The 21087-nt window shown below is 32.7% G+C and overlaps 1 protein-coding gene and 1 pseudogene across 3 annotated transcripts in view; one reads left to right on the forward strand and one right to left on the reverse strand.

The window, feature by feature from the left end:
- The window catches only part of HFM1 (helicase for meiosis 1), a gene marked incomplete at its 3' end in the record, with an annotated part of 94267 nt that overhangs the window by 47763 nt on the left and 25417 nt on the right, over positions 1-21087 (forward strand). For both annotated transcript variants that reach the window (XM_081307664.1, XM_081307665.1), the window contains exons 20-29: positions 873-964; positions 2546-2652; positions 2745-2792; positions 4499-4596; positions 4679-4810; positions 5503-5588; positions 5801-5884; positions 6011-6168; positions 7939-8042; positions 8694-8840. In XM_081307664.1, coding sequence (XP_081163790.1) covers positions 873-964; positions 2546-2652; positions 2745-2792; positions 4499-4596; positions 4679-4810; positions 5503-5588; positions 5801-5884; positions 6011-6168; positions 7939-8042; positions 8694-8840 — 1056 coding nt within the window. The remainder of the gene's footprint in view (positions 1-872; positions 965-2545; positions 2653-2744; positions 2793-4498; positions 4597-4678; positions 4811-5502; positions 5589-5800; positions 5885-6010; positions 6169-7938; positions 8043-8693; positions 8841-21087) is intronic.
- Positions 10912-12108, reverse strand: LOC308656505 (glycine cleavage system H protein, mitochondrial-like; annotated as a pseudogene). The gene is made up of 2 exons (XR_014024288.1): positions 11903-12108; positions 10912-11735 (listed from the first exon to the last, which is right to left on the reverse strand). The product of XR_014024288.1 is annotated as a glycine cleavage system H protein, mitochondrial-like (transcript).

Genomic DNA, 21087 nt, shown 5'->3' on the forward strand with positions numbered 1-21087 from the left:
CTTTCATCTTCCCAGCTGTTTTCTGTGTATGTTCACAATGCTTGAAATTCTTTGAAATGCTTTTAGACAACTTAAAATTGAATCTAGTATCTTCTTATGTGTATTTCATTCCATCAGTTACCTACCTCTACGGCGTTCACCCCCTATCCCCAACTGACCTGCTTTTCTATTTTTTGTACAGTTAATTTGAAACTCCAATTCAATTAAACTATTTCTTGATACTTTTAAGTGGCCCTCTGTTATTTTCCAAACCAAATCCAAAATGTAAACTCCTTTAAATAGCATTTCAAGGCTCTTTATGGGCCTCTCTAGTCTATCATCATTTCTTAATAACAAAAGTAGGTAACATTTATTAAGGTTAATCACTATGCCAGGTGCTGTATATGTATTTTTTAAATTGCATTTAATTTTCTTCACAAATTTCCAAGAGGCATACATTTATTATCCTACAGTACATTAAGAAACTGGTAAGAAAGTTGCATATGATTATCTATCTACCTCATAAGTGGAGAAAACAAGGATTCTAACTCAGTTGACCTGAACTTATAATCACTATTAAGCCATACTTTTCATTACAGTATTCTAAAGCTAGTCTTTTTAATTTTACTCTTTCAATAAACAATCCTTGCTTTTCCCAAACTCATTGGTTTTATTTCTCTGGATTTTGTCCTCTAGCTACTTAACATGTAATCATCTCCCTAGGCAACCTACAAGTTCCAGAGATGTGTGTTGTACAGTTTTTGGTATATCTTTTGTGCCAGGTATCACTGTAGACACAGAGTAGATATTAAGGAAATATTTATTAAACTGGTGAAAAGGTAAGGTGTTTCAGCTAATGTGGGATATGTTTATTTTTCCATCTTTTCTCACAGAGGCAGGAAGACTGATGGCTTGGTATTATATTACATTTGAAACAGTGAAGAAATTTTGTACAATCAGTGGAAAAGAATCTTTATCAGATCTGGTAAATTAATTTTCACTAGAAAATAAATAGATAATGATAGAGTACAGAATGATATTGAAGAAACTACTGATTTATATCTCATATAATTTAAGAATGAATGATCATTTCTAATGATGCTTATGCCTCAGGGTATCTCTGATCATGTGATATGGAATATTCCTCCTTAGAATATATTGTATTTCTTATTGGAACTTAGAAAGTATATATACACAAAGTAGGTGTGGTGACTGTCAATGATGATTACCTTGGTAGTGCCTACCAAATGTAATATGCAAGAATTACCCAATTTGCCTGTCAATAATGATTACCTTGGTAGTGCCTACCAAATGTAATATGCAGGAATCTAAGATAATATAGCATCACATATTAGGTGAGTCTGCCATGTATGATGACGAGTTGCAACATGGTGCAGTGGTGCCTTGTACTTGCAGTCCCTTACTAAGTCTTTTGTATCAGAATAGCAATAACAGTGAAAATAGAGTAAAACTGGTGATACCCCAGAAAAAGTGATTGTTGAGAAAAATACTAAAATATCAACTGGTGGGGGAAAATTTGCAGTTGTAGGAATTAACAGAACATGGGTATATTGTTGGAGTATGGTAATTACATTGGTCCTTTCTTCCTTTAATGAAGATATGAACAGGAAATAAGGGATTTGCAAAAGAAAATATTTATTCTCAAATTTAAGCCATTCATTTCTATTTTAAATATCTGACTGATAAGATTATACTAAAATTGAACAATAAAAGTCTATTATTAAGGAGTCACATGAACAAAAATGTTAAAAGGTGAAAGGTTTATATTTTCTTTTTTTTAAATTTTTTTATTAGTTGCTCAAAACATTACAATGATCTTGACATATCATACATTTGATTCAAATGGGGTACATAATCTTATTTTTCCACATGTACAGATTTCAAGATCACCTTGGAAGATTTATATTTTCATGTATATATTATTCTTACTAAGAAGAAATTAGGAATAGAAAATGCCCAGTATTGATATTAACTCATTTTATCTTGAGTTCAGCAAGTATGTAGGAAAATTAGAGTTAGTTTTATTTTGCAGATGTGGGAAAACAAAGCACCGAGAGTTCCTGCCCAGTTATCTGGCAGAACTGGGATATATTATCCAAATTCTTAATATATAAAGCATTCTTTCCAATACTGAATACTTGGGATAATGAGTTGCAAACTATAGAAAAGCAGATAATAGTAGTAATTGTAGTAGTAACAAAAACAACATTTTTTGAGTGCCTGCTACTATGTGGTGGGCATTGAATTGTAAATTTTATCTTGTTGATCTTTACAATTTTATTGGTATAGTTCTAATGTCTAACAACATTATAGGCCTCATCATCATGACATATAACAGATGTATGTAAGTACATAAGATGTAGTAAATAAGTAAATCCTTAAAAAAGCAAAATGTGTAAGGCAGGTTTTTAACTGTTATGTTAACTAATAAAACTATGATGGCCCAAGACAACATAAACAAATAAATAAATTTAGAGAAAGAAGATGAAAGAAAGGAAATAAAAAAGTGTACTTAATTAAATTGACAAATGCTTAAATTTTATAGGTTGCAATGATAGCTAGCTGCAATGAATTTCTAGATGTGCAGTTAAGGATAAATGAAAAGAAAACACTGAATACTTTGAACAAAGATCCAAATCGGGTAACCATCAGGTACAGAAATTACATATCTTTTAAATAATTTTAAGAGGTTTTATTTAGTGGAAACAAATAATAAAATTTTTGCCTTGTGTTTTTATTTATAGATTTCCAATGGAAGGAAGAATTAAAACAAGGGAAATGAAAGTAAATTGGTAATAATATTATTTTTAAATGTCTTAACATTTATATTTATGAAATTTTTGAAAGTTTTAAAATATTTTAAATTTGCTTTTCTTAATAAGAACATGTAAATAAAAGTAAGTAGTCAAAATATAGATATGGAATTAATTTCCAAGATCTCTGAGGTGTTAATTAAAATGAACTGTGGATATATATTTTTTTTAAAGAGAGAGTGAGAGAGGGAGAGAGAGAAAGAGAGAGAGAGAATTTTAATATTTATTTTTTAGTTATCGGCGGACACAACATCTTTGTTTGTATGTGGTGCTGAGAATCGAACCCAGGCCGAACGCATGCCAGGCGAGCGTGCTACCGCTTGAGCCACATCCCCAGCCCCAACTGTGGATATTTTTAATCAACAAATATTTGTTGAGAATGTGTTATGTTGAGGCAAGATAGACAACAGAATATGCTTCTCATAATCAGGAGCTCTCAATTTAGCTTGAATGAAAACTATGCATATAAAAATAATGGGTAAAGCTGGGTTGTGGCTCAGTGTTAGAGTGCTTGCCTAGATATGTGAGGTACTCGGTTTGATCCTGAGCACCACATAAAAATAAATAAAATAGAATAAATGTATTGTGTCCATATACAACTAAATTTTTTTTTAAATAATGGGCACATTAAAATACATATAATCAATGTCTTTTGAATGGTAGTGGCATTTGGGGAGAAAAAATACTAAAAGCAAAAACCTGAGTAAAAGCATGCATATATGCCTGTGGATAACTTTTGCTAAAAATGAGGATTTTGTATGGAGGAATAGTAACTGGAAGAGTAAACTAAGATTATACTGCTATGTCTGCTACGCTGGTTAGGGGCAGAGGGACCATCACACCTGAGAGTGTGAGGACAATCATAGGAAGTTAAGATCACAGTACATCACGGCTTGCTTTATCTGGTGGAAAGCAATAGTTAGCCCTGTGTCTTGGTTCTATACCTAGTGGAATCCCTGTTCTCTCTCCCATTCCTGTTTTATTACTACTTGTAATAACAGGGAGGTTTGATATTGAAAAGTGTCCTATTTATTAATAGAAATACTTATATTAAATAAAGTATTTTTACTTCAGATGTAATGAATATATCCCACATTTGTGTATCCTAAGACACCGTAAAGAGTTTTACTTATCTGTATTTAAAAGCACCTCATGCACATTTTTCCATCAGTTCCTTCTTTGTTAAATAAAAGGTTTTTGAGAGAAAGGGATATTGAGTGAGTGTAGAAGAGTTAAAAAATAGAAAATAATAATAAGGACTGAACATTTAAGGGTTGGGAAAAGTAAGTCAATAATGACCTGCAACAATAATAATGCAAGATACAGAATCATGCAGTACGTGGAAATCAAGCATAGATAGTTCTAAGAAGAAATACTTGAGTCAATAATGTCAAATACTGCCAGGCGCGGTAGCACATGACTGTAATCCCAGCAGCTTGGAAGACTTAGGCAGGAGGATTCCAAGTTCAAAGCCAGCCTCAGCAACTGTGAGGTGCTAAGCAACTCAGTGAAACCCTGTCTGTAAATAAAATACAAAATAGTGCTGGGGATGTGGCTCAATGGTTGAGTGCCCCTGAGATCAATCCCCGGAACCCCAAAATAAATAAATAAAAATAAAAATAATGTCAAATACTGTGAGATTCTAGCTTTTAAAATAAAATAATGAAATTTCTTCTTTCTTCCAGTCTTATACAGGCTCAATTAGGATGTATTCCAATACAAGATTTTGCTTTGACACAAGACACCTCAAAGATTTTCAGAAATGGCTCACGAATTACAAGATGTATGTTACAGGATTAGTGGGTTTTCAATATTTTTCCAATAAATTAGTACTGGGTTTAATATTGAAAAAATATGTTTTTCAGGGTTGTCGGATTTTGTGGCTGCTCAGGAAAAGAAGTTTGCCGTACTGTTGAATAGTTTGATTTTAGCTAAATGTTTTAGATGCAAACTATGGGAAAACTCTCTGCATGTATCCAAACAGCTAGAAAAAATTGGTAGGTACTGCGTACAGGAGGCCAGTTTAGCAATTTATTTTATATTTCACCATTAAGCAAATTATTCTGTTTATAAACCATTTAGGAAAATATGTGTTTATAGACATAAATAAGGTACTGTACTGTACTTTGAAAATCTGGTTTTCATTTGCTCCTGCTTAAATGATTCCTTTTGAAAGCAGCTGAATAGTACATAAGAAATCTAATAAAAATACTCTTATTTTAAAATTTGTTTTCATACCAAGAGTAAGCTTTTCTTTTAGTAATTAGGTAACTAACTATATGATGCTGTTTCTTTCACTTCTGTGATTAATATTTTGCTGTGATCTCAATGCCAAAGTACAAAGGTAACAATCTTGGATATTCTCAATTACCAGAAAATTATATCAGTCATTTGTATTTGAACTTTTTACCTGTTTTCAATAATAGTAAATAAAGTAATAAAATAAAATAATAGTAAACAAAGTTTCTACCACTCAGTACTGCCATACTTAGGATCAAGCATGGAGCACACAAACCTTAAGGGAACACTCAAACCGTATCCAAACCATAGTAGTTAGATATTTGACTGAATCTTTTTTTAAAGTTCCATCTTTAAAAATGTTCTTACTAATATGTTATTAAATAATTAAAGTATAGATTTAATTTTAAGTGGATTATTTTAAAATTGTCCTTTGATTACTTTTCCATAGGTATAACATTGTCAAATACCATGGTAAATGCAGGTTTGACCTCCTTTAAAAAAATAGAAGATACAGATGCAAGGGAACTTGAACTGGTATTTAGTATTTACTTATTCCTAATGTTACCTTAATCCTATTTAAATTTTAGAACCTAATTTTTATATCTTCTTTTCTTTTGAATTATTTTCTTTTTTATATTCATAAGTATTATAACTTCATTATCATTACTAAAACCTTATCCTAAAAACATTTTACTAAAAAAGTTTCAAGTGTTGTGGTAAGAATATAATGATGTAAATATGTTTAGATTTTAAATAGACACCCCCCTTTTGGAACCCAAATAAAAGAAGCTGTGTTATATCTGCCAAAATATGAACTTGAAGTGGAACAGGTAAATATTTTGTTTATTAAATATTTTGGTTCTTTTCAGGAATAAAGCTCCCATTACTAGACTTAGAACTGAGTGTGAGTAATAATGTTATATTTTAACATTTCTTATGCCTATCCTTTTTTGAAGATTACAAGATATAGTGATACTGTGGCTGAAATATTAGTGACCATTATATTAAGGAACTTTGAACAGCTACAAAATAAAAGAACAGCACCAGATTCTCACTATATTACCTTAATCATAGGTGATGCAGATAATCAAGTGGTTTTTAAGCACAGAGTTATGTAAGTAATTATGACATTTATTTTATTTCTAAGCATATACTGTAGATAAAAATTTTTTACTGAAAAATAGAGTAATAATATCACTGTGGAATCAACTTAATTACATTTTCCTAAGACAATAATGGGGTAGTTTTTTAATTTGTCTATTAAGGACAGTATTAACATTAGGTCTGTTTAGATTTTTATATTTAGTATTCAAATGAACAAAGCGTAAAATCTGAAACAAGTAAATAGATGAACTTTAGGAGATCTTTCTTATTTTGCTGCTTTTCTCCAGTCATTTATGGCCTTCCTACTTTTTTGATAGTTTTCCTCCTACTCATCTCAAAATTTATCTTCTATTTCCAGATTAAAATCTAACAAACTACTGTGGTTAGTTGTAGGATCCAGGCCACCAGATCACATGTATAAATGGAGGTACCCTTCCTATGCTTAGTTCTCTAGCATGCCATGGTATAATTTTTCCAGAAACTATTATTTTCTTCCAGGATATCATAGCAAACTGTTAAGGATTTTCATTCCAGTTATATAGCTACTACTTGGATAGTAGTAGCTATTGAATTGTTTAATATTTATATGAGACAGGAGTTATCATCATCTACATTTTATAGAGGAGTAAATTGAGAAAAAGAATAGTAATTTCTGCCAAGGTCATATATAGTTCATAGCAAAGTCTAGATTTGAACCTAAGCATTCCTATTCCAGAACCTATGCTCCTAATTATGTTACTGTATTTGTAAGCACAGGAATGACAGTGAATCTAAGATGGGAATCTCCTAATGGTTGACAGTATAAAGGATACCTTCCCAAAAGGTCATATACAAGGTTACTAAAGAGACTGCAGAAATAATAAGATAATTCTTTCATTGGTAACTGCTCTCTGCAATTAACCATGATACACTTAGAATATGCTGTTGTACAAATCTTTGTTTTCTGTGAATCTTAAATCTAATGATAGCCCTGACTGTCTGAGACTAAACTAAATTTAATTATAAAATTGGTGGCTGGTTTGTTTGTGATATTATTAGATACAAACTATTTCAGAACAATTTTAAAGATATTATTGGAGGTCTGGGGCTGGGGTTCATGTTAGAGCATTTGTCTTGCATGTGTGAGGCACTGGGTTCGATTCTCAGCACTGCATATAAATAAATGAATAAAATAAAGGTCCATCAACAACCCAAAAAAAAAAGGGCATTTCTTTTTAAAAAAAGAGATATTATTTAAGTTTTTTTTTATTTTATTGTTGGTTGTTCAAAACATTACATAGTTCTTAATATACCATATTTCACAGATTGATTCAAGTGGGTTATGAACTCCCATTTTTACCCCGTATACAGATTGCTGTGTCACATTAGTTACATTTCCATTGATTTACAAATTGCCTTTCTAGTGACTGATGTATTCTGCTGTCTATCCCATTCTCCACTTAAGTTTTTCTTACAAATAAATGTAACTATGTATAGCCACTTTAATATGGTAGTGACTTAGGGACAAGCTCGTTTGTTATTGGTAGCAGCTATATATTCCAGATGAGCCTCAAATGAATCAATGAAAATTGGAGATAGTTATAGTTAAGAAAATTATAGTCACCATAACTTCTCTGATACTTTATTCTCCCTCCTCAGAATTTGGGTAAAGTAGTTTTTAGTAATCAATTTCACTCTACTACTACAGAGTACCTATCTTAGAGACAGTCAGCCATTAGGATTTAATGCTATTTCATTTAGTATTTGGATCACTATTTAAATTATGCTTTACTATTTTCAGGGATTCTGCTTTGCTCAAAACTGGAAATTGGACTAAAAAAATTGATGTGAAGAGAGCTCTTATATCTGAAGATCTTAGCATAAATCTAATTAGTTCTGATTTTGGTATGTTAATTAAAGTAATGAAGATATAAATGTAAAAAAATACAATAGTATTTAAACATTATTTCCTTTATTTTTTTTTAAAGAGAGAGTGAGAGAGGAGAGAGAGAGAGAGAGAGAGAGAGAATTTTTAATATTTATTTTTTTTAGTTCTCGGCAGACACAACATCTTTGTTGGTATGTGGTGCTGAGGATCGAACCCGGGCCGCACGCATGCCAGGCGAGCGCGCTACCGCTTGAGCCACATCCCCAGCCCACATTATTTCCTTTATGTTGATACAGAAAAAAATAAAACTATTATGTAAAAATAATATATTTAAATAATATGAATAAACTTTAAGGGAAGTTTCATGTATTAGATATGGAATAGGTAACATGGACAAGATAATATAATTCATATTTTGTTCATTTATAAACATTTTCTTTCTAGATAGTTGAATTTCAATTATTATGGGAATATTGACTTATTTTTATTAAGATGAATGTTTGACTTTTCATTGGTTATATTTTTTAACCTTTTTGAAATATTTTCATTTCCTGGACTTCTCGACTCTAGAGTTACAATAATACAAGAGATATAAAAAGAAATAAATGGTCTCATTTTTGGACTTATATAACTTAAATGAGCACTTATTTACTTTTTTCTCTTTTCAGTTGGACTTGATATTCAGCAGAAATTTACAGTCTTTTACTTAGGACCCAAGAGGTTTGGAAATCAAATAATTATACAAAGAAAATCAGAAATGGAGATTTCCCATTCTAAATATTCAGCTGAATCTACTGTAGCAGGCCCCAATAAAGGTAAATAGCTCTAGTCAGATTATGGATACTCTAGAACTAGATATTTAGACCTTATAATATCTACATTAGTAATATATAGTAGAAATGTTTTCTTGTAGTTAATATTTGTCATTGTTTGATGTTTATAACACATGCTATTTTATTAGTCTTTTTATATACATTTCCCCTTTCTCATACCAACTTTATTCTTATAGCCATTATCAGAGGGAGAGCAAGTGATGTACAAGAATCTACAGATTTGATGAGGCAAACTAGAATGAAAATAAATTAAATTTTTTGTGATGGAAATTTCCAACATACATAAAAGTAGACAGAAATGTATAATGAACTCTCAGGTATTCATTATCTACCTTAAATAGTGATCAACTTGGGGCTGGGGATATGGCTCAAGCGGTAGCACGCTCACCTGGCATGCGTGCGGCCTGGGTTCAATCCTTAGCACCACATACAAACAAAGATGTTGTGTCCGCCGAAAACTAAAAAATAAATAAATAAATATTAAAAAATTCTCTCTCTCTCTCTCTTTTTAAGAAAAAAAATAGTGATCAACTCATTGCTAATATTGTTTTAGCTATACCTCATTTCAGTTTTTCCTTTCATATGTTAAAGCAAATCACAGATATATTATTCACTATGTGAATATTTCATTGTATATTTGTAAATGGTAAGGATGTTTTCACAAAAACATAACTGCTTTACTTTATTATATAAAAATTAATGCCATCCAATACTGAATCAATGTTCAAGTTACTAATTGTCTCATACATGTGGTAGATATTGACCCCTGAGTCCCTGGTAGTTTTGACAGCTTCCTTCTGTCCAGGCTGATATGCTATTCCAGGTTCAGCTTCTATATTTCTAGCTTCATCCCTTTAATAACCCTTTTCTCCAAGGAGCCTTGGTTTCTTTTAATAATAGTAGTTTTCTGACATCACAGTCTGTGTCCTAGAGGAATTCCTTGCCATTGAGTGATCACTTGGATTTTTCCATGCAGAGTTAGGAAATAAGTAATTTTGTTTTGTTTTGTTTTAAAAGATAAAATTCATCATACTCATATGTATAACTCATTCTTACAAGTCCAAATCAAATTCAGGAATATAGGCTTTATCCTTAACTCAAATATCTATATCTCTTTTATATCATGCTGAGAAATATGATTTTAGTGACTCAAAAAATGATAAAATCTTGCTAATTTTCAATCATTCATACACAATATACTCACAATGAACAATATAAAGGATAGCAATACCAAGCTATTCCACTTAACGTGATTATTAAAATTTAAGAATATTTTACAGATATTTTTGTCCTCAGAATATATCTATTTATATACAGTCAAATTAATGGGTTTTAAATCACTTGGAATAGTTCTTCAACATGGTAGACTATCTATGCCTCCAAGTACTAACAGTAGTTAGTGTTTGTTTTGTAGATTGGACTATGGAACATGTAGCTGTTCCTCACTCACTTGCTTCTATTGTCACTGTTTTCACTCTGTAAAGGGAGCTGTTAACAGATACTAGAGAATATGAGAGCTGTAGCTTATACCAAAGTGCCTGAATAGTCTTTTACTCTGAATAGTATTGGTAGTTAAAATAGGTAGAAACTGCATTGAGTAGTGGCAGAAAGAGTATATTTACAAATAATCTGTGAACCACTGAGTACTCAACTCATTCCTCTTTAGAGAACACAAAAGAGCTTTCATTTCGGAACAGGATATAGTAGTTTGTAGCAGGCTGGTGCTCCCACAGCAGCAACTATGAAAAGCTACCTAGTTAAACCTACATGCTAAAGTTTGGGTCTTGAATGTCCCCTAAAGGCCCATGTCTTAAAGGCCTTGTTTCCAGGGTGGTGCTATGGGGAGTAAAACCACTTACAATAACATCAAAAATATATACTTAATAATGCTATAATAAAAGATGCTATAATAAAAGATGTTCAAGACCAATACATGAAAACTAAAAATTACTATTAAGAGGAAATTAAGGAAAACATAAATTAATCAAGTGATATGCTATTTCAAGGACTGAAAGATTTCATGTTGTAAAAGATGTCAGTTCTCAAATTAATCTTTTTTTTAATGAAGTTGAATATTTTATTTCTTATTTTGTTGCAAGCTGCTGTTTCAGTGTATAAAAATAACACCAGTGAATGCAGTACATTATAAAATTAAGACAGTATTGTTCTTCTGACACTGTACAACACACACTTTCCTCTATGTCCAGTTTTTTTCAAGTGGAAGATCATTAAGTATATTGACCCAGATCCAGGGATGGATGTAAGCACGTTACAGTATTATATTAGGCTTATAACAAGATTATCCTTGAATTACATACTTTTTTATAAGTATTTTTACCACAGATAATTTCATGAATTCTGATATCAACCTAGTGCCTACTCTAAAAATCATAAGGAATTGTAAAAAAAGATGCATATTGTGTTTATCGGCAGTCATTGGGAAGTTAAGGGGTATCTTCTTTCAGTAGCATTGTTAAGAATAGTTTTTAAGTCTTCTATAAGACAACTGCTGCAGTTATTCCACACTAGTTTATTTAGGGTGCTATTTTCACTCCTCAGTAGATTTTACATATTTCTCATATGCTTCTTTGCTCATTAGGTCATCTAGTTCTGAAGGGTCACTCAGTGTCATCTTTATCAGCCAACCATCTTCATAACAAGATTTGTTCACAAGCCCTGGGTTTTCTGCAAGTGCCTCATTAATTTCAGTTACTTCTCCTGATAGAGGAGAATAGAGTTCACTGGCAGCTTTCACACTTTCCAAAGCACCAAACTCATCTTGTTTTTTCAATTTTGTTCCAACTTCAGGAAGACTACAATAAACAACATCTCCCAGAGCTTCCTGTGCAAAATTGCTGATTCCCACTGTTCCAATACCTTTTTTTTTTTAATTATTTTATTGTTGGTTGTTCAAAACATTACATAGTTCTTATTATACCATATTTCACAGATTGATTCAAGTGGGTTATGAACTCCCATGTTTACCCCGTATACAGATTGCTGTGGAGAATGGGATAGACAGCAGAATACATCAGTTCCAATACCATTTTCTGTAGTTATCCATTCATGTTTCTCTGTGAATTTACGCACGGAGAGCAGAATGGGTCCGGTGCGCAGCGTCCGAACAGCTCCCGCCCTCACCCCCCAGGGCCACGGCGGGCAGAGCGCAACGGGCGCAGGGGCTTCCCGCAGGGGCTGCCCGCAGGCTGCGGGCCGCAGCTAGCGCGCTCCGGACTGCTCGCAGCGCCATATTCGCTCAAATTAATCTTTAGGTTCAATATAATCCCAATCCCAAACCCCAGTGGGTTTTTTGTTGTTATTGTTGTTTGCTTTTTTCCTGAAACAACAGGTAACTATAAGATTCATGTGAAAATTCAAAATAACAAGAATATTCAGGACAGTCTTGAAGAAAGATATATCTGGGAGACTATACTAGATATCAGGACCTCTTAATCAATAGATACTAAGAGATTTTGATGTATGCATAAGGATAGACACATTAACTAATAGAATAGATTAAGATTCAGAAACAGACCTATAGTTATATAAGCAATGATTTATGACAAAGCACAGTAGAGAAAAAATAGTCTTTCAATAAATGAGACTAGATTAATTGAATGTTCATATTGGAAAACAAAATTGTGCTGGATATGGTTTGAATGTGTTCCCCAGAGATTCATATCCTGAAAGATTGATCTACAGTCTTGTGGTTTTGAGATAGAACTTTTAAAAGGTGGGGCATAATGGAAGGTGATTGGGTCATGCCTACCCTTGGAAAGGATTCATGCTAGTCTCCTAGAGTAAGTAAGTTCTTCCAAGAGCAGCAGGTTTTTATAAAGTGAGTCCATTCCACATGCTTGCCCCCTTCTTTATGCAGGTAGTTTTCACTTCTCCTCTACATTGTGATATAGTGAAATGGTCCCTAACCAGAAGCTAAACCACTGTATTCCTTTGAGCTTCAATATACTCCAAAACTGAACTAAATAAATTTCTTTTTAATGTACCCAGCCTCCAGTATTTTGTTAAAGCAACAGAAAATAGACTAATATAGATCATATCTTGGTCCCAAACTCATACTCTGAACAATACTTACTTCTAATTAGATTGCTGATTTAAATGTAAAAGAGAAACAATAAAACTTTTAGAGGAAAAACAGTTTTTTCAGGCCTTGGAATATATAGATTTAATAGCACACAAAAGTTCTAATTATAAAGCATTTGGTAAATTTGACTGTGTTAAAATTAAGAACTGTTCATCAACATACACCAATAAGAGAGTAAAGGCAACTCATGGAGTATGAGAAAAAAATTTCAATACATATTCCTGGGTATTGTAGGCTGAATTCATATGTTGAAGTCCTCATAATGTGACTGTATTTGTAGAGAGGGTCTATAAAAAGGTAATTAAATTAAAATCATTAGGGACTCTAATCCAAAATGACTGGTCTCCTTATGGAAAGAGGACATTAGGACACTGTCAACATGGAGGGAAGACTACATGAAGACACAGGGAAAGGCAGCCATTCACAAGCTCTCTCCTGTGTTTTCATATTTTTTTCTACTTACCAACAGTTATTTCTTTAAAATGGCTTGAATTGTTTCTTTGATTGTTTCTCTTACTTGCACCTGTAGTGAAAGCTGGAATGTCTGCTATACTTTCTACTATCACGAGCCTTTTTTATAGGCAGAAGTTTCCCTTATACTCAGGAAAATCCTGTGGAAAGCAGACAGATCATGCACCCTATCAGACAAGTAATGTTTTATTACATTCACACAAATATACACCTTTTGCATATATATCTATACACCCATCCCAAATCTTGTGAATTTACATACATCCTGATGTACAATTCAGTTTTTACATGAAAAGTCATATATTCCCAAATAAAAAAAATATTTTTATACCTTTAAACATAACATATATTCACTGTCTACATTCTCTTTCTTAGTAACAAACACAAAGAAGAGACCATAGTTTTACCCTACTATAGTTGTAACACAATCCAAATTTCAGCCGTTCTGATCTCTTGTCAGATCATGTAATTAAATTATACAAACTAATGTTGATGCTTTTTGACTTATGATAATGAGGTTATATCCTGATAAGCCCATATCATGAATCAAAAATACACCTTAATTCTAAATTACTGAACATCATAGCTTAGCAACATACTACACTGTAGACAATTTATTGTTTACCCTCATAATTATGTGGCTGATAAAGCTATAGCTCACTGCCACTGCCTAGCATCACGAGAGAGAATATTGTGTACATATTGTGTACATAGTGCTACCCCTGGAATAATTCAAAAATTGAAGTATGGTTTCTACTGAAACATATCATTTTCCAACCATCATAAAATTGAAAAAACATTAAGTTGAACCACTATATTATTGGAAAGTATCTTATATTTAGTTCAGAGCATATAATTCAATACATTTCTAGTTAGTATCATTAATAAATTTGCTTGACTTAGAACTGGGGGCTGTAAAAACATGTTAATTAAAATTTCATGTGTTATAACTATGAAACTATGCATCTCACATTGTGATAATATAGGATCTGCTATCTTGAAAGTATACTGAAAAGTATAGTTTAGATTAATATTCTCTGAGAGCCTTATTTTTTTAAATTATCAATCTCCATATTTGTTAATAAGACAAATTCAGATAATTCTCAGAATGTAGGGTGGGTGAAGAAGCACTTATATACTACATGGCATTGAACCCAGGGCTGTTCTATCACTGAGCTACTTCCTTAGTTTCCCAGGCTGGCCTTGAACATGTGATCCTTCTGTCTCAGCCTCATAAGTTATGGGAATTATAGGCATGCCCTACTGCCTAGGTCTAAGTACCATTTCTAACAAAAATACAGGGAAAAAAATTTTTTGACATTTAGATAACATCCATGTGCTAGCATTCTTAATGGACTTGTATACAATTCTTATTCCTGACAAGATGTGCCAACTCTGCTTTGAAATATTGGGGAGCTCTTAGAAACTGATATAGACATCCATATCCTGGGTCAGTTTTTGCTGCGGGCAGCAAATGTTTGTGCATAGTCATTGTACACCATCTTGTGGCGATATTTAAAAATGCAGTTGTGTGTGAAGTCCTTGGATTAAGAGACAAAGCAACTCTATCCCTTATTGGAAAAAAAACTTGCAAGGCATTTCTTCTTAATTTTCCCATTCCCAAAATAATACATTCCTTCTCTAAATACATTAAATGAATCCGTTGAGTAGCTCTAAAACAATTAGTATTACCAGAGAGGCAAAATTGTTGAGAGATTAGACTCTGGAATTAGACTACAGGAATTAGAATGCCAAATTTGCTCATTATTAAGAGTATGGTCTTGACCATGTTATTTAACCTCTGCATTAATTACTTTTCTCTTATTGAAGTGAAAATGTAACAGAAATACCTTATAGGCAAACAACCAAGGATGACCAGATATGTGAGGAAAATTATAGAACAATATAAATAAATAGAAAGTGGATGAAACATCAACAGAATAATTCAGAAATGTAATAAAACAATATAAAACTTCAAATATTAACTTCAGAGAAATTAAAGATTAAATTGCAACCATAAAACTAAATAGGATTCCTAAGGGGAAAAAAGGACAAGAGCAAGTACAGGGAAGTAAACTATAATTATAAAAACAAAAACACTAAATGAAAGAAAAAGAAAGGGAGAGAGTGAATTTAAGAGACAAAGGAGGCAATCTAGGAGCCTACTGTCTGACTAACAAATATTCCAGAAAAATAAGAATTAGAAGAAAAATATTGAGAAAATTTTCTAGATCTAAAATAAGCTACAAATCTGCACCTCAAAAAGGCTCACTTAATACTAATTAGGGTGAATGAAAGATAAGGCATAATTACAACATTTCAGAACATCATGACAAACAGAAAATCATAAATGTTTCCAAGAAAAAAACTAAGGTATTTTATGAGCAAATTGGATATTAGAAGATAGTGGACATAAATTCCAAAGAATAAATGATTTTCAATCCTGTGTTCTTTATATCCAATCACACTCTTAATTAAGTGCAAAAGTAAAATAAAGACTCAGTACATTCAAAGGTTCTTAAGTTTCACTCTTATACATTCATTCTTAGGTAGTTGCTTCAGGATGAGCACCAATAAAACAAGAGAGTTACCAGGAAAGAAAAAGTCAAAAGAATTCAGGTATAGTGAATTCAGCTTATTTAGCTTAATGAAAGGAAGTTCCAGGATGACAGCTATAAGGCAGGCTTCCATTGTATTAAGAAGAGGATGTAGGACTCAAGAAAGGAGGTATCTGTGAAGGGGAAATAAATGGGCAAGGTGTTTCCTTATATTTTTCTATATAACCCTGAAATATTGAGTAAACTTTAAAAAATATAAGGTAGATATTGCTAAACTTAAAAAAAGCAATAAAACTTCAGAGGAGGCAGTGTGCTGCTTAAGAAAGAAAAACACTTCACTTGATTCTTCATTAAAAATATTTTTACTTTCTATGTCTCTCAAATCAGCCTATTTTTCTGGTTTTACTACTACCATTACTATAGACTGAGTTAACATCTTTTTTTTTTTTTTTTGCCTAGACTCCTATAGTAGCTTCTTAACTAGTTTTGTTGCATCTATTTTGTTCTATCTCAAATCTCTTTTCCATATTACTTTTCATAGAGTAATGTTTTTCACAATACAAATCTAAGATGTCTCTTGTTTGGTTATAAACACTTCAGTGACTTCCTATAGCTCTTAAAATTTAAATCATTAGCATGCCCTACAGGGTTCCACACAGTCATATGGTCAACCTGTGCCTAAGCAACAATGTGATGGCAGCTTATACATGATCTTGCCTCATTTCTGAAGAGTTGGCTGGAAATGACATAAGAGACTCAGTTTAATACTTACACAAACAGCAAAGCACAATCAGCATGGTATCAGCTACTCAACATCCTTCATCCCACAGGATGACATTGGACCTTAGGGGCCAAACATGAATGGTGGGTTGCTTTTTTTGAGGTATGAACTCTATCCTGCAGCTATGTCTGAAATGGGAAAAATGGAAAGTCTCATGCCTTATTGGAATCAGGAAAGCAGATGAGAAACTGCTTCATGCAGCCTCATGCAAGATAGGGAGCCTCCTACAAGCTAAGGAGTCAAATGAGAAACAGCTCCTCATAAGACTGCCTATCTTCCAAGGAGGATGGTAGGCCATTCTGCCAGTAGTTGAGCCTTATCAACATGGTCTATGTGAAAACATGCAATTGCCAGGGTGCCTATGGTAGAGCTGTTCCCCTACACACATAAGCTATCTTTTCTACCAGTAGTCTCATGTACTCTCTCTTATTTGCTTGCATCAGCCAAACTAATATTTTGATTTCTCCAGTGGGCTATGCTTTTCCTTTCATAGAGCTTTAGTATGTGCTGTGCCCTCTGCCTAAAACTCTTTCTCCTATTTCTTTGCCTTTTTAACTCCCACTCTTCTTCAATCCTCTGCCCAACATTCCTGACTAGGACAACACCTCATTATCACATAGCATGGTGATATGTATAGTGTGTTCCTCTTCTTCATGATATTCAGAGGGTTATTTTTTTAATATTTTTTTTATTTGTAGATGAACACAATACCTTTATTTTATTTATTTTTATGTGGTGCTGAGACTCAAATCCACTGACTCACACATGCTGGGCAAGCTTTCTTTCTGTGAGTCACAACACCAGATATCAGAGGTTTTAATTTTATGATTATTTGTATAATCTTGAATTAATGTAAGATTATAGATGATACACACATTAATATATTATTTTTTCACTTAATTTAAAAATACTTTTATATACTTAAGTTTATTTTCTCTTTTTACCTTTCTGACGTTAGAGAGACCAGGTATTTTTTTAAGACTTTTATTAGTCCATTGTAATTATACATAATAGTGGGATTTGTTGCTACACATTCATACCTGCACATAATATAAGAAGATAATTTAATTATTTTTTTTCCTCAATACCTCCCTTTTATCTCCTAACCTGCCTCCTGTGGTTCCCTTCCTCTATTCTGTTGGTCTTCCTTCTATTTTCACTGCCTTTTGCCCATTTTTTCTATCTACTTTCCACATATGAAAGAAAATATGACTCTTGACTTTTTGAGTTTGGCTTTTTTTACTTAACATAATGCTCTCAAGATACATCCATTTTTCTGCAAATGACGTAATTTCATTCTTCTTTATGGTGAATAAAATTATCTCATATATACACATATATAATTTTCTTTATTTATTCATCCATTGATGGTCACCTAAGCTGCTTCCATAATTTGGCTACTTTTGTAGCTATAAACATGGATTTGCACGTATTGCTATAGTATGCTGACTTTAAATACCAACGAGGGGTATAGCTGGGTCATATGGTGGTTGCATTCCTAGTCTTGAGGAATCTTCATACTGATTTTCACAATGGTTAATTTACAGTCCCACCAACAGCATAAAAGTATTCCTTTTCCCCAGCATCCATTTGAGCTTTATTATTTGTATTATTGATTGCTGCCATTCTAGCTGTAATGAGATGAACTATCAGTATAGTTTTGATTTGTATTTCCCTAATTGCTAAAAAGGGTGGACATTTTCATGTTTGTTGGCCATTTGTAATTTTTTTTGAGAAATGTCTGTTTAATTCATTTGCCCATTTAATAATTGGGTTATTTATTCATTTATTTGGGGTGTTATTTTTTGAGTTATTTATATATTCTGTATATTAATTTTATTTATTTATTTTTATGTGGTGCTAAGGATTGAACCCAGTGCCTCATACGTGCTAGGCTAGTGCTCAACCACTGAGCTACAACGCCAACCCCCCGTATATTAATTCTGACATAAAAATAGCTAACAAAGATTTTCTCCCATTCTGTAGGTACTCTCTTCACACTTGTTTCCTTTGCTATGCAGAGGCTTTTAAATTTGATACCATTTCATTAGTTAATTTCTTGAGCATTAGGAGTCCTCGTGAAGAAGTTATTGCCTACACTTACATGTTGAGTGTTGACCCTTGGTTTTCTTCTAGTATTTACAAAGTTTCTGGTCCAATTCCTAGGTCATTGATCCATTTTGAATCGACTTTTGTGCAGGGTGAGCTATAGGATAGAGTTTTATTCTTCTCCATATGGATATTTAGTTTTCCCAGCACAATTTGTTACAACTTATATTTTGGGCACCTTTGTCAAAGATAAGATAATATCTGTGTGGGTTTGTCTGTGTCTTCTGTTCTGTACCATTGATTTTGTGTCTGTTTTTATGCTAGTGACAGGTATTATTTTGTTTAATTTTTTTAAAGATATTGGTGGACTTTTATTTTATTTATTTATTTATATGTGGTGCTGAAAATTGAACCCAGTGCCTCACACATGCTAGGCAAGTGCTCTACCACTGAGCCACAACTCCAGCCCCAACAGGTATTATTTTTAATTCTTGTTTTATATTGTTTTTCAGATAAAAGTTCACATTAGAACTCATGTTTTTTTACTCTAATGTGCCCTGTACTTTACCTATATAAATATAAGGTAGCATATAATAAGCGAAATGTACAATAATAAGCCACAAGGACTCAAAGGAGAAAGAAATTACTTCAGATGAAGTGATCAGAATAGATTTGTGGTAGAGGTGCCATTTGAGGTGTTTTAAAAGTTGATAAGCTTCTGGTACACAAGAAAGTGAGGGTCTTCTAACATGAGGTAATATCAAAGATACAGTCAGAAAAAGGCATGGGATTATTTGAAGAATGGCAGTTGAACATGTTTTGATGGTTGTAGGATTAATATTGATGCTATAAAGGGAATTCCAGATTATGCAGGACCTTGGATGTGGAATTAATTTTGTCAGTGCGAAGTAACTAATGTTGATAAGTGGGCAAATTATCTAATCAGAGTTGAACTTTATGAGGATTAATTAAGCAACAGTATATGGAATATATGAAGCATGAAGGATTGACTTCAAAGAAACCAGATACCATCTAAGTTATAGGTAATGAGACCATGACTCTGGGAACAACTTCCAAACAAGTAAGTCTTGGCACTCCTTACAGTGTATAATGCCAACAAGCCTTTCAACCAAAGACCCCTAGGAATGCACCTGTCTTTGAAGAAAGTTAGCTTTATCTAACATTCTTCAGCAAACAAGAATATAATACCAGCTGAACTATCGATCACCTCAGGAAGTTGGGAGAAACTGACAGGATTTCATCTTATGTTGGGTGATTCTTAGAAGGGTTTAGGGAAAGCAGAGATTAGTTCTAAATTGGATACTTTTGGGAAGTGAAAAATGGGTTATTTTGGTCTTTTTATCTTGGAGGTGGATTTTAAAAATAGTAGTCATCTGTGTTAGCCAGAAGAGGGGGATATTTCATTATTTTTGTGGTTCTTGAGTGTTCTTGTCTATAGTTTCAGAAATAATTGCATAGTAATCTTTGTCTTCCACTATGGTAGCATTGTATATTGTTTATATTCTCCAAGTTGTTTAATGTTTAGTTGGGAACACTGTGGTTTACCTGTCAGTTTTCAGCTACCAGGGATTTTTTAAAAATTACTTTATCAGTACTTAATTCCTTGATAAGGTAAGGTACTGATTAAGGCCACAAAAGAAACCAGCCTCTGGCTGGATTTATACCTCAATGGTAGAACGTCTGCCTGGCACTAGTGAGATACTGGGTTTAAACCTCAGCACCACATACATACATACATACATAAAGGTGTTGTGTCCATATACAACTAAAAGTAGATATTTAAAAAAAAAAAAAAAAAACAGAGAAACCAGCCTCATCTGGGGAGCAGCCTCATCGATTTATCCCACACTGCTAGACATATATTATCATTGTCTAGGTGTATCATGACTTGACTGAAAGTTGATTGAAGAGTGACTCTGAAAATGAAGAATAAAAAATCTAAGAAAGGTTGTAGAAGTCTTTAAAAACTCTCTACTATCTCCAACATTTCTACTTCACTTAAAATATGTGTTCTAGCAAAAATAAGCTGATGTTGGTTCCTATAATATAAATAATATGTCATCTATCTTGAATATCTTCTCTTTTTCCCCTTTTCATATCCTAATCCTGTCTATCCTTCAAGGACCAATTTAAATATCTCTCTTCTTATCCATGTTACTAGTCAGAATTAAGATCAAGAAAAAGCCTATTCAAAGTACAATAAATGAGGAATAAATTATATATATATGGGTATGTTAATTCTAGCTT

Source organism: Spermophilus citellus, assembly GCF_964194105.1.
Source record: "Spermophilus citellus genome assembly, chromosome: 9".
NCBI classification, from domain to species: domain Eukaryota; kingdom Metazoa; phylum Chordata; class Mammalia; order Rodentia; family Sciuridae; genus Spermophilus; species Spermophilus citellus.